Raw genomic sequence first — 25913 nt, 5'->3', positions numbered from 1 at the left:
TGTTGAGAGAGGATCTGAAGTTTGGCGTTAGTCTTCCTCCTATGTCTGTGCCCGTGTTCGTGCACAGGCACATAGGCACCAGCAAGCCTTTCTCCGATTTTAGGGCTGGACTTTCACCATGGGTTCACTCCACAGTGTCCTTCTGTGGCAGTCCAATTTGCATATTGGATGTACAGTTAACCACTTCCCTGCTCAAAAATCTTCAGTGATTTTTTTGCTGTCCAAAGTCTGAAATTTTTCATTCACTCTTCTGATCCTTTTTTTTTTTTTTTTTTTTTAGCCAGATCTCACTGTGTCACCCAGGCTGGAGTACAGTGGTATGATCACTTCTCACTGCAGCCTCAAACTCCTGGCCTCAAGCCATTTTCCCACCTTAGCCCCCTGAGTAACTGGGACTACAGGCATGCATACCACACCAGGCTAAGCTTTTAATTTTATGTAAAGATGGGTCTCACCCAGGCTGGTCTTGAACTCCTGGCCTCAAGCAATTCTCCCACCTCAGCCTCCTGAGTTACTGGGATTATAGGCATGAGCCATGGCACCCAGCCCTCCATTCAGTTCTTTTATAGACATTATAGAGTCGGGAAGGTGACGTGAGAGGTTCATCAGGTCTGATACTGAGTCTTTTATTGTGCTTACCTAACCAGACATTTCCTCTCTCCACATTAATATTTTCTGTGATCTAGAATTTACTGTTTATTCATGCAGCCTAAACTTTTACAAAGATCTTCCTTGCAGCAAGTATAAATAAAACTAGTTCTGCACCAGTACTCTCTTCATGGCATATCTTCACCAGGAAAACCTCGAGTCATCTACTATTTTAAATTATAAGTTTTATTATTATTCAGGTGTGGTGAGGCCAACAGACCAGTAGAGGATGGGCAGCTATGGCGAAGATAGTTACTTGGCCGGGTGCTGTGGCTCATGCCTGTAATCCCAGCACTTTGGAAGGAGGCTGAGGCAGGCGTATCACTTGAGGTCAGGAGTTTGAGACCAGCGTGACCAACATGGGAAACTCCATCTCTGCTAAATACAAAAATTAGCCAGACGTGGTGGCACATTCCTGTAATCCCAGCTACTTGGGAGGCTGAGGCAGGAGAATTGCTTGAACCTGGAAGGCAGAGGTTGCAGTGAGCCATGATTGCGCCAGTGCACTCTAGCCTGGGCAACAGAGCGAGACTCTGAAGAGAGAAAAAGACAGAGAGAGAGGGAAAAAGACAGAGAGAGAGGGAGAGAGGGAGGGAAGTTAAAAGAAAAGAAGAGTTGCTCACAGTTCCCAAGAGGAGGGCTACACCATACCAGGCAGGGCCACACAGAGAAATACCAGGGCCAGCCAGGAGGCTGAGGGAGCAGGAGAAAATGTGGGCAGGACCCTTTATTGAGGTTTTTTCAGGAAGGAATGGACAAGGCAGGGTATGCGGCCGCAGCAGGTTTAGGGTTGGCTAATTTGACTAATTTTGATGGGTTCTGGGGCAGAGGAGCTCACCCCAGTTGACTGGTACCTGGCCCTGACGTCATCAGGGCAGGGAAGGGTGGCCTGGAATATAAGAGCCCCTAGGGGATGTGGCTGGGGAGTGGGCTCTGGATTGACAGGCTGCAGGTGAAAGTCATGTTCACGGAGCAGTAGTTTACGATCTCCAGGAGTAATTGCTGGGAGGGGCAGTCCCTACATGCCCAGCAAAGCTCCAAGATGTCAAAGCATCAAAATTAGAGAACACAAAGACACAATTAATATACCTACTCACCATGACGGTCCCATCTCAGTTACAAGTAGCTACATAACCTTAAATGAAAACCTCAAGTTCCTCATCTGCAGAATGAAGGGTTGAGGATTATAGCACATCCAAAAGCCCATTGTTTCATCCTTTGGGGAGGAAGCCTCTGACACTTTCTGCAACTTTTTCTCCATTGCCAGTCTCTTTGGGTTTGTTCCATTGGGAGGATGCACCATCAGCCCCGGGAAATCGTCCTGTCCCTGCATGCCCGTGGCACAAACGACACTTTCTCCATGTGGCTCCCGCGCAAGGAGGGCAGGTCAGCAATGGGCCGTCCTAGGACTTGACTTAATCTCTTTCATACGTGGACTTTTCTGCCCACGCTTGTATTCCTGACTCCTTTAACTGATGGGTGTTCTTGGGCACGTCGTCATTGATCCTGCAACTCTCCTAACTTCAGTTCTTGGTCTGACCCAAGTGATTATTTGGTACAGTATATACGTCTGTGACCCACTGGGCAGGTGACATTTAGGAACACCAATGTGAAGGATAATTTAAAATAGCAGCAACTTGCAAGTGTAAGACAAAATAATGGCAGAGCCTCTGTTCTGCTACTTGGAAAAACAACTTTCCATTGTCTGTTGTAGCATTATGAATTGAGATGGCAGTGAAGGGGTGGCTGGAACTATTATTTCTCCAGGCGAGAGGGGAAGTCAAGCCGCCTTTATTGACATTGCTGCCAGGACATGAGCTATAAAGGTTAAAAGATGAAAGTTTCCTCCATTTGACACGAACTAAGAACCATTCTAGAAACTTAAACTGTGTGGAAAATACCTTATGCTGATGTTCACTGCGGAAAAAAATCACCAGGAACGGTGCTGCGCTGTTCAAAGTAGTTATTTATTCCCCCATAGATGAAGCAGGAAATTTCAATCGTGTGTGGTTTTAAAGTTCTTAGAAAACTCCTATAAATTATAAAAATAATTATAAAAACTCCTATAAATTATAAAAATATTTCATAAATTTCATAAATATTGAGGTAAATCAGGACTTTTTTTTTTGAGATGGAGCTTTGCTTTTGTCGCCCAGGCTGGAGTGCAGTGGCACGATCTTGGCTCACTGCAACCTCCGCCTCCTGGATTCAAGCGATTCTCTTGCCTCAGCCTCCGAAGTAGCTGGGATTACAGGTACCCGCCACCAAGCCTGGCTAATTTTTGTATTTTTAGTAGAGGCGGGGTTTCACCATATTGGCCAGGCTTGTCTCAAACTCCTGACCTCAGGTAATCCGCCTGCCTTGGCCTCCCAAAGTGCTGGAATTATAGGTGTGAGCCACCGCGCCCGGCCTTAATCAAGACATTTTAAGGTTTCATGACTTGTAGGCGTCAGCATAGTTTACCATGCTGTTCCATTAATACAGAATTTATTCAGTCAAATGTAGAAAGCAGAAATAGTATTTCACTAAACACATGCACATTTTTGAATGTTAAATGAGTGGCAACTGGCAACCTAATTAGCATATCACTTTAATTCTGCTCCTTGGGTTACTGCTTGTGATGACCTAAATGTGGCTTTGCAACCCTTCAGGTTTAAAAGGGAACTAAGATGATCAGTGCTATAAAAACAAACAAAAGACTCACTAATGCTTGGAGAGGAAAACCTTCAGATTCTGCTTCTTGAAAGGCTGGACCCATGTGGCACAGTCTAGAATGACATGGGGTTTCTTTGGGTTTTGTTTTTTTTTTTTGGTTTTGGGTTTTTTTGTTTTGTTTTGTTTTGTTTTTTTGAGATGGAGTTTCGCACTTGTTGCCCAGGCTGCAGTGAAGTGGCGCAATTTCGGTGCACTGCGACCTCCGCCTCCTGTGTTCAAGCAATTCTGCTGCCTCAGCATCCCAAGTAGATGGGATTTCAGGCGCCTGCCACCACACCCAGCTAATTGTTTTGTATTTTTAGTAGAGACGGGTTTCACCATGTTGACCAGGCTGGTCTCAAACCCCTGACCTCAGGTGATCCACCCACGTTGGCCTCCCAAAGTGCAGGGATTACAGGCATGAGCCACCGCACCTGGCCAAGAACAACATGTTAAACTAATGGAGCAGAGTGGCTGGCAGGTGGGGGTCTAAGTGTGGTGTAAAGAGCAGGAATAGTTAGAATTTACTAAGGGAAAAGGGCAATCTTGGCCATCCCCAGCAAAGGGTGATTTAAGAATTTGAAAACCCACTTCATTAAACCAAAAGACATTACCCAAAAATTGGGACTGTCTTATGTCTTCTTTATCTCTGACTCCCCTATTTCTTCTCTAGGACCATAGTCCACTCCTTTCCTGCCTAAATGTCTTCATAATGCATGTAGTTCCTTGGGTTCTTTAGTGACCTAAGAACTATGAAAAAGGTCTAAGATTCTGCTGAGCTTGGAAGCTAATGAGCCAGCCTGGCATGGTTTGATAGAAGTTGGTGGAGACACGGTACTTCCTGGTCAGAGATAAGGGATGTTTATTACTCAGAGCAGCAGTAGTAGCCAAAGTGTCCGCATTCTTGCTCCAGTTCCCTGAACCCCATTTCCCACAGGGCAATGCAAAGAGGGCCAGAGGATACCTGCACATGCAACAGCTTACTTTATAGGAGAGAAACCCTGAGCTTCAGGGACCCTTATCTTTTCCGAGAGGCACCAAGCGTGCCTGCTCTTTGCTCTAGAGGGAGACACTTCTCTGTCTTGCATAGCTATTCACTAAAGAAACATCCTTGAAGAGGGCCCGGCAAGGTGGCTCATGCCTGTAATCCCAGCACTTTGGGAGGCCAAGGCGGGTGGATTACCTGAGGTCAGGAGTTCAAGACCAGGCTGGCCAACATGGTGAAACCCTGTCTCTACTAAAAATTAAAAAAAAAAAAATATATATATATATATATATATGTAGCTGGGCATGTGGGCATGTTGGCGTGTGCCTGTAATCCCAGCTACTCGAGAGGCTGAGGCTCGAAAATTGCTTGAACCCAGAAGACAGAGGTTGTAGTGAGCCGAGATCGCGCCACTGCCCTCCAGCCTGGGCGATAGAGCCAGACTGTCTCTCAAAAACAGAAACATCCTTAAAGAGATAGCTCAGAACAGACAGCACAGTCAGTATCTTGCCCACAATATGTGCAGAAGTACTTAAGAGACCCATGGAGAATTGTCTTGCCAATGGCTTCTGCTGTTCCTCCAGCTCTCCATGTCCTTGGGAATTTTCCACAGTGGGTATGAGAGAGAGAAAAAAGGAATCTTCCAAGAACCATAGCCAGGCATGGTCAGCTCCTTCCGTGAACTTTCTCAGGAGGTCTTTTGTAAACTTTCTGTAGACGCTTCGTGATCCTCATTCAAGAGTCAAATGTTGGGAAACAATCGGCTAATTATAAGAATGGCTAGCAGTGATTAAGCTCTCACTGTGCACAGCTGCAGTGTGTGGGAAGCACTGTACCCTTGAGATCTCACTAGAGCTCCATGAGATTATTATGGGCAGGGCCACTACCCCATTTCTTACAGATGAGAAAACTCTGCTTCAGAGCAGTAAGCCAGAAAGGGCAAAGATGACCATCAACTCTAGGTTGTCAGTCCAAAGCCCAGCACTCTGAATAGCATACTATCTTTTTCTAGTTTTTTGTTTGTTTTTTGGGGGGAGTGGGAGGGGGTTCTTAACTGAGAAGCTTTTAGGGGGAAAGGGTGCTTTGGAGATTTTGTTTCACCGAATAAAGTTAGTGGAATGCTTGCAGGTGGGGAAAGATCAGGAATACTTTTGTTGCTAGCAGGCACCTCACAAAGTCACCAGGCAGTCCACCCACCAATCTTACAGTGTTTTCAAGAAGTTGGTATCCATATTTTCTGGACACAGAAATGACAGGTCAAGGAGGCTGTGAACTTGGCCAAGACCACGTGACTGGTTAAGTGAGGAGCCTAGAAACCAGCCCCAGACCATGTGGTCGTGAAATGTGCATTCTGTGCCCACTCCTCAGGAGGAATATTTGTAATGTAAATGCTAAAGTGCCCTAAAATACTTCAGCTTCATCTGAAACAGAAAAGAAAACTTTAATAATAGCTTCACTGTAGCTTGTTGAATATCTTTCTTGGAAAAGATAAGCCCATATGTATATGATTTAAGCACCGCAGTGACTAAACTTCAGCTGCTCCAGGGACCTTTATCTTGTTTTGTAATACTTCAAGTGTCAGAGAGCTTCACACACTTAGGCCATCCATAGTTTTCTAGCAAGCCCCTTCAGCTTGCCTTTTTGCCCTTTTTTGTTTGTTTGTTTGTTTGAGATGGAGTCTCACTCTGTTGCCCAGGCTAGCTCGGTTCACTGCAAGCTCTGCCTCCCGGGTTCACACCATTCTCCTGCCTCAGCCTCCCAAGTAGCTGGGACTACAGGCACCCACCACCACGCCCGTCTAATTTTTTGTATTTTTAGGAGAGACAGGGTTTCATCGTGTTAGCCAGGATGGTCTCAATCTCCTGACCTCATGATCCGCCCACCTTGCCTCCCAAAGTGCTGGGATTAGAGGCATGAGCCACCGCACCCGGCCCATTTTTTTTAAATTCTAAAATAATTAATGAGTCAGTTTCTTCACTACTGGCTCCCACGTAGCACTTTCTAACTGGTCTCTTCCCAGAGAGAGTAATGACTTGCTAAAAGTCATCATCATCATCGTCATCTTAAAGCTGCTTTTTCAAAACAGGTATGTAATTTTGCTCTTGTTCCAGCCCTAAGCCCTAGACAAAAAAACAAACAAACAAAAAAAATAAAAACTGTAAATGCATATCTATAGATAAAGACAGATCTGGAAACACCCAAGACACACAGAATCTTTCCCCCACCAGGTTAGGTTGCCTTGGCAACCGTTCCACTGTGCCTTCCAACAGATCTTTGAAGCTTGGCAAAGGTGTGTACATTAATTTCATAGACATGCTTAATACTGCTCATTAACTAAGCAGTTCCCAGATTCTTCCAGATTCTCATAAGGGGACTTTGTGCCTTCATGAAAAATTTAAAATGTCAACAAAACTGGCCTGGCGCGGTGGCTCACACCTGTAATCCCAGCACTTTGGAAGGCTGAAGCAGGCGGATCACCTGAGGTCGGGAGTTTGAGACCAGCCTGGCCAACGTGGCGAAACCCTGTCTACTAAAAATACAAAAATTCACCGGGCGTGGTGGTGCGTGCCTGTAATCCCAGCTACCCAGGAGTCTGAGGCAGGAGCATCGCTTGAACCTGGGAGGTAGAGGTTGCAGTGAGCCGAGATCATGCCACTGCACTCCAGCCTGGGTAACAGAGTGAGACTCTGTCCCAACACAAATAAGTAAATAAAATACCAATGAAACAGAAGCATGTTGGGGTGGCTTGTTGTGGGGATTTCTTTAGAAATCCTTGTGGGTCCTCTGGTCACCACAGTGTTGCATCACCATCATTTTCTTGTTCAGTGGAGCAGGGTATTGTATGAGGCTCAGTAAATGCATTTTCCATATTTACATTTCCGTGGTATAGTCACTAGATACTTTACCATATCTGAGAAAAGTGAAGATATTAGCTTTATGGATATACGTTGCTTTTTATGGAAAAGTTCTTAAAAGTTGGAACTATGGCTTTTGCTTTTGTTTTTTGGAGCCATATGTAGCATCGTTTTGGTGCTTCAATTCTTATTTCTTTTGAACAGTTACATTCTTTTATTTTAAATTGGTTTAAATATTTTGGAGAAGTTTCCCGAGATAAGTACAGTAATCCTATTTTCATATAGACCTTTAAAGCTACATCTAAGTGTTTCTGATACTACATCAAGAAGACTGGTTGATTCATGGCCGGGTGTGGTGGCTCACGCCTGTAATCCCAGCACTTTGGGAGGCCGAGGCAGGTGGATCACCTGAGGTCAGGAGTTTGAGACCAGCCTGGCCAATGCAGTGAAACCCTGTCCCTACTAAAAGTACAAAATTAGCCGGGTGTGGTGGCAGGTACTTGGAAGCCCAGCTACTGGGGAGGCTGAGACAGGAGAATCGCTTCAACCTGGGAGGCAAAGGTTGCGGGTTGCAGAGGGCCAAGATTGTGCCATTGAACTCCAGCATGGGTGACAAGAGTGAAACTCCGTCTCAAAAAAGAAAAAGAAAAAAAAAAGAAGAAGATTGGGAGTTTTGCTGTCAAATGTATATCTCATGAGATAACTTTTTTAGATGAGATTGTAGGAAGAGTCTGTTAATTTTGCTTGTGAACATTAATTTTGCTTTTGAACACTTGGTTGTATGTGTAAGTTGTACAGTTGGAGCAGGTAAGTCCAGCAACAGTTTTCGAATTATCCTGGTATATTTCCCTAAATAACCCTTGATTAGTTACAAGAACATAGCTATTTTATAGTAGCTCTTCTAGCACTATATGCATATGGAACCAGCCCTAGAAAACCTCATTTTGTACCGGGTCCAGTAATAGAGAATGAACTTCTGCTGTTTAACTTATTAGGGTAACAGGATTCTTAGCCACAAAGCTGTGGGAGATAGTTCGTATTTTCGATTTCCATTACAGAGTGTTTAAATTGAGGGAAAGATGTCCCATCACTCGAATAAAGTAGAAAATCAGAGTATGTCTATATGTATCTAACATGATCTCTTTAATTGCTGAACTTCTATGAATGTTTGTTATTGTATATTTCACCATTCTTGGCAACATGGTGCTGTTGGTTGTTAAGTGTTGTTAATGGGAGGATCATCAATTTGATCCTCATACAAATTTCTTATGGGAAGCAGCAGAAATCCTCTGATTGTTTGCCCAGAGATATCCTGGTAGCACTGCCAAGACAGAAGTTTATGCATTAGAGGGATAGAGAGATGCAGGGATTGGGGTGAGAAAGAGTACGTTATGTGTAAGTTCTACCAAGACTGTGATGGCAGCCAGGTGCGGTGGTTCATGCCTGTAATCCCAGCATTTTGGGAATCCGAGGTGGGTGGACCACTGGAGGTCAGGAGTTTGAGACCAGCATGGGCAACATGGCAAAACCCCATCTCTACTAAAAATACCAAAATTAACCAGGCGTGGTGGTGTGCTCCTGTAATCCCAGCTACTTGGGAGGCTGAGGTAGGGAGAATTTCTTGAACCTGGGAGGCAGAGGTTGCAGTGAGCCAAGGTCGTGTCTCTGCACTCTAGCCTGGGTGACACAACAAGACTCCATCTCAAAAAAAAAAAAGAAAAAAAGCTCTAATACACGCCCTTCAGAGGATGAGCAGCCGGTAGGAGCCACCAGTGTAAATAGCACTGTACTGTGGTCTCTTCTCATCCTATTTCAAACTGAAGCTGTAGCTGTCGAGTCTACCACATGGCTGCCTTTTCATGAGGTTTAACATAAGCCTCAGTTGCCTGAGATGATAGAACACAGAAAGGCACACAGTGGTACTCTAAGTTCCAGCAGATTTTTCTCTTCCATGCGTCTCCAATGAGGTCATTCAAATGGATGTCTAGAGACTGTAAACTTCCACTGAAATCTAAGGAACATGTTTCAAAAAAAGAACCCCACATAGGTGGGGATTCTGTATCAGACACTGGGGCCGCAGATCCATAGAGAGGTTCAGGGCACCTCTTGGTACAATCAAGAGTGAAAGGTGCCTACGTGGAGAGGGGACCCAGGAAGCTAGGGGGGTTTCTAGTGCCCAGCGTATTCGTCTCTCTGAAGTATGCCTGCACAGTCCTTTCTCTTCTGGATGACAGTAGTCTTGGTCTTTGCGGAGGAACATCAAACTGAATGTTGTTTTCAGAATTAAACACACACAAGGATTGCCAAATGCTTTAGTGCAGCTAGAAATTGCATATAAGGGAGTCCTCAAATGTACAAGTTGTAACAGATTCTTATTGAGATGTATTATAGATTAATAAAGTATATGATATATTATGAGATACACATTAAATAATCTGTTATATGTTACATAACATATAGATTATACTTTAAAATATATAAATATAATTTCCTTGGATGACATGATTGGCTAAATTTTGGGTAGAAAATAAAATAGAATAATACAAGGTGCATGTGCACTATGTGAGTCTGGAAAAAATTACATGAAAACTCCAGTGTAACAGAGTGCATCCTAATTTCATCAGATTACACAGGAAAACCTCTTATGTTTATAAAAGAAGTATAAATAGAAAGCCACCCCTTCACGCATTAGGCATCCTGGAACATGCTTTATAAAGACATGGAAATTCAATGCACATGCTGATATTGTAAAATTCTAACACCAAGTAACATGGGGCAAAACCTCGTAGAGCAAAGGTCAGGTAACATTTTTACAATAACCTCTTATTTGGAAAATGTTTTTAAGTGATCAAGCAATTTTCTGGTGTTTTATTTAAGAGATGAAAAGCCGTTGTAACTCCCCTAAATTGGGGTTAAATGAAGCTAATCATGGTGCTAAGGAGAGAGGCTCCTTTTCAGCTGGCCTCCCTGGCCCAGGCAGCCACAGGAGTGCTGGGCTACTTGGGGTGAGAGCATTTGCGTGGCCTGCTTGGTGGGAATGAGCCTTTCTTCTACCCAGACCCAGTGGCCAGCCCATAAAATGCTGGGTTCCCCACTACTAGGGTGAGTTGCTGTGGAAACCAACAGCTCTAAAAACCAAAAGGAAAGAAAAAATGAAAATCCCAGAACAAAGGCCAATTTGAGGAAATAGAAAAGGGAATGAAAAGCGGTTAAGAGGAAGCCAAAAACTTCACGGAAACAAACAAATGAAACAAATTTAAAAAATGGAGCCCACAAACTTTACTTTCCCTTTTAAGACAGAGCCAGAGTTTGTTAGAATAAATATGAGAAATGAGAAGGGCAGACTGTGCAGAAAGCAGGTGGAAATTGTACTCCCAGCTCTGGTGCCAGAAAAACCACAAAAGATTTTATGTTTTGGAATAGTACATGTTTTGGAGTTTGGAGGCAAAGTTATAAACTAAATGCATCCTATCGTTTATAGAAAAATAACAAAAGGTATGCATTATTTGACAAAGTGGGGATTAAAAACAAGGCATGCTGGCCGGGCGTGGTGGCTCACGCCTATAATCCTAGCACTTTGGGAGGCCGAGGCAGGTGGATCACCTGAGGTCAGGAGTTCAAGACCGGTCTGGCCAACATGGTGAAACCCCCGTCTCTACTAAAAATAAAAAAATAAAAATAAATAAAAAATAAGTTAGCTGGGCATGGTGGCAGGTACCTGTAATCCCAGTTACTTAGGAGGCTGAGGCAAGAGAATTACTTGAACCCTGGAGGTGGAGGTTGCAGTGAGCCGAGATTGTGCCACTGCACTCCAGCCTGGGCAACAAGAGCAAAACTCCGTCTCAAAAAACAAAACAAAACAAAAACAAAAAACAAGGCATGCCTTCACATGGTCCCTCAAAGTTTGCTGGCAGTTTTGTCAAATACCCACAGGGAGCTTCTTCCATGTGCCTGTAAATTATGCACCCTAATTCCTTCCTCTTGTTCACTCTTAACTCGCTACATAGAGGAGCCTCCTCCCAAGCCAACAATTGGAAACAGCCTTGTTGCATTTAGTTCTAAATCTGTGGCAGTTAGAAAGGAAATGACTAAAAGATAATGCTGGACTGAAAGATGATGTTTAGTTTTCTACCCACAAAGCAGATGCTCTTTGTACTACTTAAAATGGACCAGTTTGTGCCCACAGAGCCACACTCTTCATGTTTGCCAAGAGCAGAGGAGCTCTGAATCGTGGTAGGGGAAGAATTCCTGAGTGCTCGTTTCTTCCTCCTTGGCTCTGCAATTGGCTGATAAAAATTGAAGAATATGCTAGAGGCGATGGCTGAATTCCTGATGGTGAAATAAATTCATGGATGAGAGTGTGTAGCAAGAAGAGGTGTGAGCACACACTCCCGGGGTCCACCACCTTGGGCAGGCAGACAGAACTAGAGCCCATGGTGGGTACTGAGAAGGAAGGTGCACGGTGGAAGGAGAGCCATGAGGTGCAGTTTCAAAGAGATGGTCCCCAGCTAGAGAGAATCATGCCAGGATAGCACAGAACCCGAGCAGGGCAAGCAGCACTGCCCATCTAGCTGGTTTAATGAGAAAAGACATTTATTACAGCTTTTGGGTAGCACACAGAACTTGTGGGAGGAGGAGGCTCACAGCCAGAACAGTGTCTGAGCTGTGTGGTGTGACTCTTCCGGGAGCACCCCTGCTGCTCCCAACCAGATGCCTCCTCTGCGGTCCCTTTGGCCAGAAAAAGGCCCTGCTTCTTCATGCTGCTGACTTCCACATCAAATTCTGCCAACCAGAATGAGCAGAGCCACAGCTTAGCAGAACCACAGCCCATTTTTCCTCCTTCTTAGCTACAGGGGAGGCTGGGAAAATGAGCATCTGGTATTCCTCAAAGGGAGGAAGACTATTTCAGAAGGTGCCACAAAGACTCATCTGCCCGTGGTACCCACCCTTCCAGCACCAGCTTCAATTTCATCTCTTCCAAGAAGCATTATTCCTCCCTGACCTCCGTAAACCACAATCAGGGCCAGTTTGCATGCAGTGAGTACCCAGATAGCCACGACCCTTCATAGTATCAGTGTTCACACCATACCCTTCCTTAAATCTTTTGATGATCCCCCCCACCTCTATGAATGCATTCAGATCTTGTTTGCATCTTTGATTCTGTTTTTGCATGGAAACTCCAAATCAGATTAACCTCATCTTTGCTATATATATATATATATATATATATATATATATTTTTTTTTTTTTTTTTTTTTTTACAGGTTCCTAGCCAGTTTCATTCTTTTTGCTTTCTGGCACATTTGTTGGTCTTTCCTCCCCACAAAACCGTAAACTCCTTAAAAACAGGAGGCATGTCTTTTTTTCTCCTTCTTTTTTAATCTCCCTGCAGTACCTTGTATCATGCTAAGCATATAGCAGCTGGTCAATAAATATTTTCTGATTATTTACAGTTAGTTATCTGGATTGATTAATACTTTTCAAATAGATCTCTATATTATCTATTTTTAAAGTAGTTATAAGAAATAAATGGAACAACAACAAAACACCAGGAATACTTAGGCCATGGATCAGAAGATACCCAGAAATGCCTACTCGTTTTAGAGATTAATTCAGCATCTACATTAGGTGACTACTGTGTGCCAGACACTATTCTATATGCTTAGGATGTGTGAATGAAGAAGAAAACAGAAACACAAAATAACTGTCTCAAAGTTTCCATCTGGTAGAGTTTAATAATAAACATATGAGTTATGAGCATGTTATAATTAATCAATGTCACGCATAAAAAGCAGAAGCAGAGCAGGAGAATATCAGAAATTTGGGGTGAGGCTGGGATCGACGTTTTAGACAGAATAGTAAGAATTATTTTAAAAAATGTTTTTAGGCAATCAAAAAAATTGAATAAGTGCTGGGTATTAGATGATATAAGGAGATTATTACTTTAGTTAGGCATGATAATTGTGTTTTGGTGGTAGTTTAAAAGAAATCCTTATCTGTTTTAAGTGGGAATATTTATGGTGGTCGGTGCAGTGGCTCACCCCTGTAATCCCAGCATGTTGGGAGGACGAGACGGGTGGATTGCTTGAGTCCGGGAGTTCAAGACCAGCCCGGGCAATGTGGCAAAACCCGCGTCTCTGCTAAAAATACAAAAAATTGGCCTGGCATGGTGGTGGCGTGTCCCTGTAATCCCACCTACATGGGAGGCTGAGGTGGGAGGATCACTTGTGCCCGGGTTGGGGAAGTTACAGTGAGCCAAGATCGTGCCACTGCACTCTAGCCATCCTGTCTCAAAAAACAACAGCAAAAAATTTCCAGGGAAATAATATAACCTAATATGATATCTGGAATTTGCTTCAAAATGTTTCAGCAAAAAAGTGGGGATGGTGGGAGCAATGCATGAAAGAAAGAATGGCAGAAAGATGACACTATTTGAAACTTCCTATCAGGACAGGTTTGGGAGGAAGGTCCTTGTACTGTTCTTCCTACTTTTATGTTTCTGTGTTCTGAAAGTTTGTTTTCCCCTCAAGTTCACATATGGAAATCTTAACCCCCAAGGTGAAGGTATTAGGAGGTGGGGTCTTTTGGGGGGACATCAGGTCATGAGGGGGGAGCCATTGTGCATGGGATTAGTGTGCTTGAGAGACCCCAGAGAGCCCCCTCATCCCTTCCACCACGTGAGGATGCAGTGAAAAGGTGAGCCCTCACCAGATACCTAATCTGCCCTAACCTTGGACTAACCAGCTACCTGAACTTGAGAAATACATTCCTGTTGTTTTTTAGCTTCCCAGTTTATGGGGTTTTGTTATAGCAGGCTAAACAGACTAAAATATATGCATTCTAGAATTTCCATGTTGAAAATTTTTAAAAAAGAGTGATCAGTGATAGGATAGCCTCATCAAGGAGGTGGTACTGAAGCAAAGACAGGAAGGTGTGGGTCTCAGCTGCATGGCTGGGTATCTGGGGGAGAGTGCGCCAGGCCAGGGCACAATTGGAGCAGAGCACGTTCACCATACCTGGCCTCCCTGCAAGTCCCTGAATGGGGAAAGTTTAGCAAGTGAGGGCGGGAGGTGATACAGCTGGGGAGGAGGGGTGGGAAGAGATCAAACAGGGCCTTTTAAGCCACTGAAGGACTTGAGTGAAGGCCTGATCCACAAGGGCTGTGAAGACACCACTTCAGAGTCACGCTCAGGTAGATTTTCCTTGGGAGTTCATTGAGCCATTTGGATACCATGGATTTCTTGACTCAGATTCGCAGATCAGAATTGTCCAAAGGAACTTTCTGCAATGATAGAAATATCCAGTCTGCACTCTCCGACGCAGGAACCGCTAGCCAGTCATGGCTGTTGAGCGCTTACAATGAGCCTAGTGTTACCAAGGAGCTCGATTTTTAAATTAATTTAATTTTAATTAATTTAAACAAGTGTATATGCTCACATGTGGCTGATGGCCCCTATATCAGGTAGTGTTGTGTTAAGAAATGGTTAGTTTCACCCCAGCATTCATTTTGCAAACTTTTATTGACCACCTGCTGGCTCTAGGTACCAGCTAGGCCTTACAGTTATAAATTGAATTTTTAAAAAATAAGCCCCTATTCTTGAGGGGCTCATGGGTCACCCCAGACCCTCTAAAATAGTGGTATGGCCGGACGTGGTGGCTCATGCCTATAATCCCATCACTTTGGGAGGTTGAGGCAGGAGGATCGCCTGAGCCCAGAAGTCTGAGACCAGCCTGGGCAACAGGACAAAACCCTGTCTCTACAAAAATACAAAAATTAGCTGGATGTGGTGGTGCATGCGTGTGGTCCCAGCTACTTGGAATGCTGAGGTGAGAGGATCGCTTGAGCCTGGGAGGTCAAGCCTGTAGTAAGCTAAGACTCTAAACAAAACAAAACAGCGGTACATGGGTGGCCCAGACCTCTCATCTTCAGTCACAAGGGCCCCTGCACAAAGCTCTCTCCGTGGGAGTTTTAATTCAGTGGTAAACAACCTGGTCGTTCTCATCTCAGGACACCCCTTTGCCTGGCTGGTCCCTGTGTCTCCTCCAGGCCTAAGCTAAAATGACACCTCCTCAGGAAGGCCTCCCCTGACCACCCAGTTGAAAATAGGTTCCCCGTTCTGCCTTGTGTCACCCAATTTTCCTTGGGGCAATTCTTCCAGTTCAGAATGACACTTCAGTATGTATTTAATCTCTAAAGCTAAAGCTCCTGAGGGTCAGGGGTCTGGTCTCTGTTGTACACCCCCCCAGTTGGCCCAGGGTGAAACAGACAGAAATGGAAATGGACAAGAAACAGAGACCATGTGTCTGGAGAGCTTCAGGGAAATGCAGGGTTGCGGAGTCGGGCCAGAGTACTTTCTTGAATCCACCTTACTGCGGCCTTTTAAAGGAAAAAGAGGAGTTAGCAACACGGAAGGGAAGTGTAGAAAAACATTGCCTTCAAAGGCAAGAAGCTGTGGCAGGAAGGAACAGGAAGGAGGAGCCGAGGGCAGGGCATGGGGTCAGGTGGGGTGGCTGGTGCAGGACAGGAGGCTTCTGGGATGGATCCTGTCCCTTGAGTGTGGTGGCTTTTTTTTTTTCACTCTGTCATTCAGGCTGGAGTGCAATGGCATGGTCTCGGTTCACTGCAACCTCTGCCTCCTGGGTTCAAGCAATTCTCCGGCCTCAGCCTCCCAAGTAGCTGGGACTACAGGCGTGTGCTACCACACCCAGCTAATTTTTGTATTTTTAGTAGAGACGGGGTTTCACTATGTTGGCCACACTGGTTTCAAACTCCTGACCTCGTGACCCGCCCGCCTCGGCCTCCCAAAGTGCTGGGATTACAGGCGTGAGCCACATGGCCTTCCTTTTTCTCTAAAGGGCCAAAAGTACCGAGTTCAGGCTTTGCAGCCCTTATGGTCTCCGTGGCAACTTCTAAAGTCTGCTGTTGTAATGCAAAACCAGCCCATGCAAATGATGGGGCGTGGCTGTGTTCCAATAAAACTTTATAGACACTGAAATTTAAATTCCAGATAATTTTCATGGACTATATACAAAAGCAGGCAGCAGGCCACATTTGGCCTGAGGGCAGGCCGAAGTTGCTGCACCTGGTACAGGTGACAGTGGGGACGTATCGAAGGGTTTGAGGGAGACAGGGAGAGGTCAGCTGAGTGTATTGGATAGCTCCCTCCGGCCTCAGTGGGATCTCAGGGCTCAGGTCTGAAGAGGGTGACTATTTTGATAAAGTTGCTGAGCAGCAGTGTGGGTGATGGATGGTGAAGGCCTGGAAATAGGGCAGTGTTCACGAGGGTACAAAAGAAAGGCCTGCTTTGAGATGCAGAGTTTGCAGTCAAAATGAGCAGACTTTGGTGATGGATGTGCAGGGTATGGAGTGAGAAAAGGATGTCCCAGTCTGGGTTTTGTGCAGTCTTCAGGTGACCAACTCAGCGGGGTCCTCAGTACTCACTGAGCAGCAAAGAGTGCACCCTAGGGCATATTTAGGTCTGGGACTGTTTATGGGGTCTTCCTATAAATGAGAGTCATGTAGTAACTAATGCCTTGCCTAGTCAGATGACAGCTGCCCTGGTTGTCATTTAGTTAGGGATAGTTTTGTTTGCGGTTGAATGGAGAGTCCCATTCTCAGTGTTATTCTATAACGATGATGCCCCTGTGGGCTGTAAGAATTACCGAATCAGGCCGGGTGTGATGGCTCACACCTGTAATCCCAGTGCTTTGGGAGGCCGAGGCAGGCAGATCACCTGAGGTCAGGAGTTTGAGACCAGCCTGACCAACATGGAGAAACCCTGTCTCTACTAAAAATACAAAAGTAGCCACGCATGGTGGCGCAAGCCTGTAATCTCAGCTACTTGGGAGGCTGAGGCAGGAGAATCGCTTGAACCCAGGAAGTGGAGGTTGCAGTGAGCCGAGACTGTGCCATTGCACTGCAGCCTGGGCAACAAGAGTGAGACTCTGTCTCAAAAAAAAAAAAAAAAAAAGAATTACCTAATCATACTGACATTTTGTTCTCTCTGATCATACCAAGCGAAGAACTAAACAATCTCTTTTAACGTATATAACTGTAGAACTTAAACTATGCTTCCCATATTAGAAGAAATTCAAGTGGTAGAATCTAGGGTGTTGATTAGAGTGGAACTCCGCCTTTCTCTGTTTATTCATAAATCTTTTTTTTCCCTCAAATCTCAGCAGTTTTTGCCTTCTTAGCAAACAGTGAAGACCTTGTAATCCCAATTGTTAGTAAATGTTGCATTTCCATAAAATTGCATAAATCATCAATGCAGGATTTCTGCTATGTGGTTATTAATGCACCATGAGTTAATTTATGTTATAATTTAGTATACTACTTAGGTAAAGACTACACACTGGATTCAGTGTATACTGCTCGGGTGATGGGTACACCAAAATCTCACAAATCACCACTAAAAAACTTACTCATGTAACCAAATACCACCTGCTCCCCAAAAACCTATGAAAAAAAAAAGGACTACCATTTTATCCATCAATCCCACTACCGGTATCTACCCAGAACAAAAAAAGTTATTATGTGAAAAAGATGCTTGCATATGCATGTTTATAGCAGCACAATTTGCAATTGCAATTGCAAAAAATATGAAAGCAGCCCAAATGCCTGTCAGTCAATGAGTGGATAAAGAAAATGTGGTATATATATACTATGGAATACTAATCAGCCATGAAAGCAATGAAATAATTACATTTGCAGCAACCTGGAAGGAATTGGAGACCATTATTCTAAGTGAAGTAACTCAGGAATGGAAAACCAAACATCGTTTGTTCTCACTCCTGAGTGGGAGCTAAGTTATGAGGATGCAAAGACATAAAGAATGATACAGTGGATTTGGAGGACTCAGGGAAAAGGGTGGGAGAGGGTGAGGGATAAAAGACTACACATTGGGTACAGTGTACACTACTTGGGTGATGGGCACACCAGAATCTCAGAAATCACCGCCAAAGAACTTACTCATGTAACCAAACACCACCTGTTCCCCTAAAACCTATGGAAATAAATAAATAAAAATTTAAAATTTATAAGAGGAATAGTATACTACTTGGGGACACAGAGGACCAAGTTAAATAAGAAAATGTGTGTGGGGGGACCAGGCACGGTGGCTCACACCTGTAATCCCAGCACTTTGGGAGGCCAAGGCGGGCAGATCACCAGGTCAAGAGATCGAGACCATCCCGGCCAACATGGTGAAAGCCCGTCTCTACTAAAAATACAAAAATTAGGTGGGCGTGGTGGCAGGCGCCTGTAGTCCCAGCTACTCTGGTGCCTGAGGCAGGAGAATCGCTTGAACCTGGGAGGCAAAGGTTGCAGTGAGCCAAGATCGCGCCACTGCACTCCAGCCTGGGGACAGAGCGAAACTCTGTCTAAAAAAAAAAAAAAAAAAGAGGCCGGCGCGTTGGGTCACACCTGTAATCACAGCACTTTGGGAGGCTGAGGTGGGCAGATCACGTGGTCAGGAGATGGAGACCATCCTGGCTAACACGGTGAAACCCTGTCTCTATTAAAAAATACAAAAAATTAGCCGGATGTGGTGGCGGGTGCCTGTAGTCCCAGCTACTTGGGAGGCTGAGGCAGGAGAATGGCGTGAACCTGGGAGGCGAAGCTTACGGTGAGCCGAGATCGCACCACTGCACTCTAGCCTGGGCAACAGAGTGAGACTCCATCTCAAAAAAAAAAAAAAAGAAGAAGAAAATGTGTGTGTATGTGTCGTGCACATCCTGATTGGATTGAAGTGAATTGACTAAATGTATTCTGTAATATCATATCCTTGATTTTCATGATGCTGATTTGTCCCTTTTTGGATGTTAGTTTTCTCCTATAGTATGAAGTAGCCAAGATTCGTTTCTGTAGCATTTATTTGTTCTTGCTAAAACATTTTAAGAGATTTATTTGGTACACACCCATAGCTCAGAGCTCCTCAAAGGCAGGTGAATGATTTAGGATTCTTTAGCTCTTGTCTATGGTTATCTACTCAAGAAATGTATTAAATCAGCATGTGGAAAAAATGGGTGAAAAATGATTGACTAACTGAAATTTGCAGTATTGAAAAGACTGCTTTAGTATCATGAGACAGCTAGTTGGCAAGTTACCAAGGTGGAGATTCTCAAACCAAAAGAAGTTCTTCTCTATATGGTTGCCCCAGTGTAGGATAGAGCTCTGGATATAAAGATATTAATACTCAGGCCAGGCGCGGTGGATCACGCCTGTAATCCCAGCACTTTGGGAGCCCGAGGTGGGTGGATCACCTGACATCAGGAGTTCAAGAGCAACCTGGCCAACATGGTGAAACCCTGTCTCTACTAAAAGTGCAAAAAATTAGTGGGGCATCGTGGCGGGCACCTGTAATCCCAGCTACTCAGGAGGCTGAGGCATGAGGATTGCTTGAACCCAACAGGCAGAGGTTACAGTGAGCTGAGATCATGCCATTGCACTCCACCCTGGGTGGCAAGAATGAAACTCCATCTAAACAAACAAACAAACAAAGGTATTAATACTCTCTGAGAGGGTTGTCTCACCTGTCCCTTTTGTTTTATATATTTCTTCTTTCTAACTCTCCTCTCTGAGCCCCAAATCTGGTATCCCCAAGCACCATGTTGGAATGTTTACAAGCATCATGATTGGAATGACACAATTGCAGTAGCTTGTGTCGGTGCTTACTGCACCAGGCATTACACTAAATGTTTCTACCTATATGTTGAGCTATGCATGTTTATCATTCCCAGTTAGCAAATGGAGAAACTGGGGCCTAGAGATGATAAATAAACTGCCCAAGGCTACATGGCTAGCACATGGTGGAGCTGAGATTCGAACCTCCAGTGAGAATTGCAGAACTCCAGGGTGTGTGCCACTGGGCAATACCTGCAAGGCTGACCCAGCACTCCTTCCTCATCCTCGCTGTCAGGCTGCTCTGTACCCAGCCAGCCTGCAGCCGGCTCATTGATGGGCACTCCACTGAGCCCCACTCTGGGAGGTGCTATGAACACAAGCCTCCTTGGCCACCTCCTCACTTTTTGCTAGTCCTTTCCCCACCTTCCTATCCCAAGTCTTTCAGATCAGAGGCAGCTCAAAAAGCATGGCATGTGGTGCCTGCAAGTGACCAGGTGGACATACATCACACCAGCTGCTTGCTTCCTACTTAAGAAAATAGGGTTTATGGGAGCAGGATGCACTTCTGAGTTGCTCCCCCACATAGTTCTGGAATCAGCACACTTGACGTGATAGTTCTGCTGGAGTCTGGTCTACCACCATCTCAGTTCTGGGTTATCACAGAGTCCTCTTAATTGAATGCTTATTCTCCAGCCTTGCCTCTTCCTCAGCCCATTCTTCACCCAGAGCCACATGTTTCTATAACATAAATTTGATCTCCACTCCCCTCTTAAAACCTTTGTGACTTCCCATTGCCTTTAGAATAAAGAATAATCCTTTTACGGAGCTCATAAAGCCATGTGTGATCTGGCCTTACTTGCCTCCAGCCTCCTACGCCTCTCACGCTCTCCATCCAGCTTTCAGAACCTGCCATTGTTTCTCCAGGAAACATGGCGTCTTCCTGCCTCTAAGCCTCCACACATGCTGTTCCCCCTCAGCCATGGGACTTTCCTGTTTACTCATGCATCCTCTCCTTCACTGTAGCTGTGTAGTTACAATTCTAGGCACAGAGTAAAAGTTCAGTAACTATCCCTTGCCTGAGTAAATGTAAATTAGCCATTCTATTTTAATTTTTTAGCAATTTGTAACATTCTGTTTGTTTCCCAGCTTCATGATCTGTTTTTGCCAATATTCCTAACTTGACTTCATCTGTCTTTTCAAACGTTTGCTTTTTTTTTTTTTATTCTTTTTCTAACCTTCTCTTGTTCTACTCTTTGGGTCCTCCCTTTTAACAATAGTTTTCACTTCTTTTCAGTCTAGCCTTTGTGATTACCAGTGCACAATCCTGTGTTACTTCTGCCACATTTCCCAGGACTAGAGAAGGATACGGCAGCTTGCAAATACCATGGCCCACTGTGCCCTTACTGTGGTAGCCCAAACACCATTGAAAGAGTATTGTTGTCCGGGCACGGTGGGGCACACCTGTAACCTCAGCACTCTGGGAGCCTGAGGCGGGCAGATCGCTTGAGCCTCAGGAGTTTGAAACCAGCCTGTGCAACATGGCAAAACCCCATCTCTACAAAAATTAGCTCAGTGTGGTGGCACACACCTGTAGTCCCAGCTACTCAGGAGGCTGAGGTGGGAGGATCAGTTGAGCCCAGGAGATCGAGGCTGCAGTGAGCCATCATCATGCACCTGTACTCCAGCCTGTGCAACAGAGTGAGACTGTTTCAGAACACACACACACACACACACACGAAGTATTGCGTTGGTTGCCCAATGTTTAAAAGTATAGAATTTTTCTCTTGATCGTTTGTTGATTTGAGCAGGCAGGAGTAAAGAAGAAAGCAGTTTGGGTCAGGCTGTGGTTTTGAAGAAAATGGGAAATTGTGTGAAGTAAAAAGTAGACCTGTAAGGAGAAAATGTCTCTGGTAAAAACTGTATATTTTGAGTGTCAACCTTGATGTCCTTACAGAGCCCTCCTTCCACTTCCCATCACAGTCATACCAGAGTTGCTGTGGATGTTTCCCATTGACAGTAGCTGTTCTTTGTGCTTTCTCTACCTCCAGAGGTGACGTTAAAGGTGCACATCAGCGACGCCAGCACCCACCAGCCCGTAGCAGACGCGCTCATCGAGATCTTCACCAACCAGGCCTCCATAGCCTCTGGCACCTCGGGGACTGATGGCGTCGCCTTTATCAAGTTCCAGTATAAGCTGGGCAGTCAGTTGATTGTCACCGCCTCGAAGCATGCCTACGTGCCAAACTCTGCCCCATGGAAGCCAATCCGGTTACCTGGTAAGATGTTCCTCATCTTTCTTTAACACAGAGGGCATTGGCTGGTGGGAGGATCGCATAAGGCCAGGAGTCTGAAACCGGCTTGGGCAACATAGTGAGACTGCATCTCTACAAAAAAATTTAAAATTAGCCAGGCATCATAGTGTGCACCTGTAGTCCCAGCTACTCAAGAGGTTGAGGTGGGAGGATTGCTTGATTCTGGGAGTTCGAGACTGCAGTGAGCCATGATGACACCACTGCACTCTAGCCTGGGCAACAGAACAAGACCCTGCTTCAAGAATAAAATGAAATAAAATAAATAAAAACATACAGATTCCAGAACTCCACCATTCAATATGGGGAGGGGAATTTGCATTTTAACGAGCAAACCCCTCTCCCCCTCCACCAGATACTGTGAATAAAAATATTTAGCAAAGCTTGAGGCCACTGCTTTTTGATCTATGGAAAGTGGATTTGATACAGATACAATGGAGATCATCTAGGAGAGTTCATAAGAAAAGGGGATAAACCTGAGAGATATTAAGCAGGTCTTGGAGAATGGACAGGAGAGAGGGAAGGAAAAGGATGAAATAGAAGGAATGTGAGTTGGACTTCAGGTTTTCAGCTGGTGACAGAGCAGTTGGTCCCAGCAGGGGCAAGCTGTGGAGTTGGGGAACTGGCCACACCACGTTTTCCTAAAGTTGATTGCACTGATGGTGTGAATTAAAGAAGTCTCCTCCCTCACTCCCTCCCTCCCTCTGTAACTCCCTCTCCCCAGGCTTAGGAAAAGATGGACAGAGCTTGGGGAAATGGGAGGAGAGGAATGGGTGTCGCAGTCATTGATTATAAGCTAAGTTTAGGGTATGTTTAGTTGAAATTGCCGCTGGGACACCAAGTGAGCATATTCGGCCTTTAGTTTGAAATGAACTTGGGGTTCAAGAGAGAGATCTGGGCTAGAGGTTTAGTTTGGCTTATCAGCAGTGTTAACTATTATCTCCAGCAGAGGGTGGAGGACAGTGGGCCTGAGACAGGACCCCAGGAGGGCCCGCACAACAGGACAGGTGGCCTTTACTAAGTTATATCCAAGGGAACATTAGAGTCGAGTCTGCAGTGAGCTGAGATGGTGCCACTGCACTCCAGCCTGGGTGACAGAGGAAGACCCTGTCTCAAAAAATAATAAAATAAATTAAAATAAAGGAAGCATTTGACACTCCCATGGTCCATGCTGAGAAGGCACTGGAAATCACTGAGGGACGTTTAGGCTGTCTCTGCCTGTTTCAGGAGAACAGCTACACAAAGCCCATCAGTCAATTGTCGTTGTTCACAGTAGTTATGGTCCATAGCCCCCTCAAACATGGACTGAGCAAATACTGAACCACTGCTACGAGGGAAACGCAGGGCTGAGTTCCTGCAAGCCTCTGGTCACAACATTTTCATGAACCGATCAATAGTACGTGCCTTTGTTTTATGTTGTCTTTGTTTAAAGAAATCTTATTTGATATATAGATTGTTGATTCATTAACATTGAACTGACAGCCCATAGCACCATAACTCATGCCCGAACAAAGCTGATCGAACACACATGTCTTCTCCATAAGGCACAGTCACAACCTCCTCCTGCTTAGGAACATTAGACAGCACTACACTAGGGGTCATTTGAAACGGTGGAATCATGCCTGTAATCCCAGCGACTCTGGAGGCTGAGGCAAGAGGAGCTGGAACCCAGGATGTGGAGGCTGCAGTGAGCTGGGATGGAGCCACTGCACTCCAGCCGGACGACACAGCGAGACTCCATCTCTAAAAATAAATAAGTAAATAGCAAAATCACCAACAGAATGCTTAAAGACATGAAAAGCTTGGCCCTGAATACATCTAGGGGTTACAAATAAGCTTTAGCAAGTAGGGAGGTTTACAAATACAGAATTGGTGAATAATGAGCAGCTACTACACTTTGATCATATTCATTTTGACTCTGTTAACATGGTCATTGGAGAAAAACCATTCCCATCATATCTGTTTTTTTATTTTTTTATTTTTCGAGACAGTCTCATTCTGTGGCCAAGGCTAGAATGCAGTGGCGTGATCTTGGCTCACTGCAATCTCCACCTCCCAGGTTCAAGCAATTCTCCTGCTTCAGCCTCCTGAGTAGCTGGGATTACAGGAGCACATCACCACACCTGGTTAATTTTGTATTTTTAATGGAGATGGGGTTTTGCCATGTTGGCCAGGCTGGTCTTGAGCTCCTGACCTCAGGTGATCCACTTGCCTCGGCCTCCCAAAGTTCTGGGATTACAGGCGTGAGCCACTGTGCCCGGCTGATATCTGTACTATTACAAATGAGTCAAGTCATAGGAATAATGAAGTTTAATTGAGTTTTGGACAAGGCATGAAGACACCTGGGTCCCAGGCCTGCCCACCCCTGGCTGGCCCCACACATATCGGCCCATCAGCACTTTCTGAGCTTGTGTTTGTTTCTGAAATCAAGTTAATTAGTCTAAATAATTTCTAAAAATCTTCCCATGTCTGTGATTATTTTTCTGTGCTTTGCCTTTTCAATATAATAAAGATACTCTGTATTAGTCCACTATAAAGAAATAGCTGAGACTGGATAATTTATAAAGAAAAGAAGTGTAACTGGCCCACAGTTCTGGAGGAGATACAGGAGGCATGGCATCTTCTGCTTCTGGGGAAGCCTCAGGAAGCTTCCGATCATGGCAAAAGGCAAAGGGGAAGTGAGACATTTCACATGGCCAGAACAGGAGGAAGAGAGAGAGGGTAGAGGTGCTACACACCTTGAAACAACCAGATCTCGTGAGAACTCACTCACGATCACAAGAATAGCACCAGGAGATGGTGCTAAACCATTCATGAGAAACTGCCCCCATGATCCAATCACCTCCCATCAGGCCCTACGTCCAACACTGGGGGTTACAATTCGACCTGAGATTTGGGCAGGGACGCAGATCCAAACCATGTTATGCTCTTAACTAGAACTTAACTGGAAACATCTCCAAAATTAAAAAAAAAAAAAATTTAGCCTATTGTGAAAAGCAGAGTCAATTTGCTTTTGTGCATATTTTTGGAGATGAACACTAACACTTCTGGTATTGCAGACAACTGGGCAAGGAAGTGAGAAGAGCTGGGAGCCTCTTCTCAAATATGTTGAAAATTTGAAACTAAAAAATGCCTTCTTTCCCACACGTGTGCAGCACACTGCTTGTGTGTGCATGAGCATTCTTACGAAACCCGGAAACGGATTTCCTTTTTCATGCTTAACAATAGTTCCTGGAGGATGTGTTGAGGTTTTTTTCACTTTCAAGGAAGGGAGGAGAGGGAGGAACCCAGCATAAGGAAAACACCCTCCACCCGTGGCAGGCAGGTAAGAATAAACTTAGCCATAGGAGATGTAATCCATCCACTAAAGGCTGTCATTCTACATCTTAATTATTGCTGTCTCTGCAGCCATCGGCCTGGCCCAGGTCCTTAGCGATGGTCCAGGACCATGGCAATGGCCTCCAGTCCGGTTGTTCTACCCCACAGACCACCCACAATATGACTGAGCATTTGTGTATGAAAATCTATATGTGCAGTTCATGTATTAAAATATGTACCTGCCTAAAATTCTTCAGTGGCCTCAGGATGAAGTAAACATGACACAGAGCCTCCTCCCCTGGCCACCTCTCCCTTCCATATCTCATGGTCGGCCGCCCTGGGTAACATGTCATTCTGTGAAGGAGTCTGCCATTTCTACCCTGTCTGTGTTTGTCTGCATTGTTCTCTTGGCAAATTTGTTGTTGTTTTTTCTTCTTTTTGAGATGGGGTCTCACTCTGTCACCCAGGCTGGAGTGCAG

General features: G+C 44.9%; 1 protein-coding gene across 1 annotated transcript in view; it reads left to right on the top strand.

Annotated features, from left to right (window-relative positions):
- The window catches only part of FAM171A1 (family with sequence similarity 171 member A1), a 163726-nt gene that overhangs the window by 69722 nt on the left and 68091 nt on the right, over nt 1–25913 (top strand). The window contains exon 2 of the mRNA XM_034930040.3: nt 21856–22083. Coding sequence (XP_034785931.1) covers nt 21856–22083 — 228 coding nt within the window. The remainder of the gene's footprint in view (nt 1–21855; nt 22084–25913) is intronic.

This window comes from Pan paniscus, chromosome 8 (genome assembly GCF_029289425.2).
Source record: "Pan paniscus chromosome 8, NHGRI_mPanPan1-v2.0_pri, whole genome shotgun sequence".
NCBI classification, from domain to species: domain Eukaryota; kingdom Metazoa; phylum Chordata; class Mammalia; order Primates; family Hominidae; genus Pan; species Pan paniscus.
This window is presented reverse-complemented; position numbering and strand designations above follow the sequence as displayed.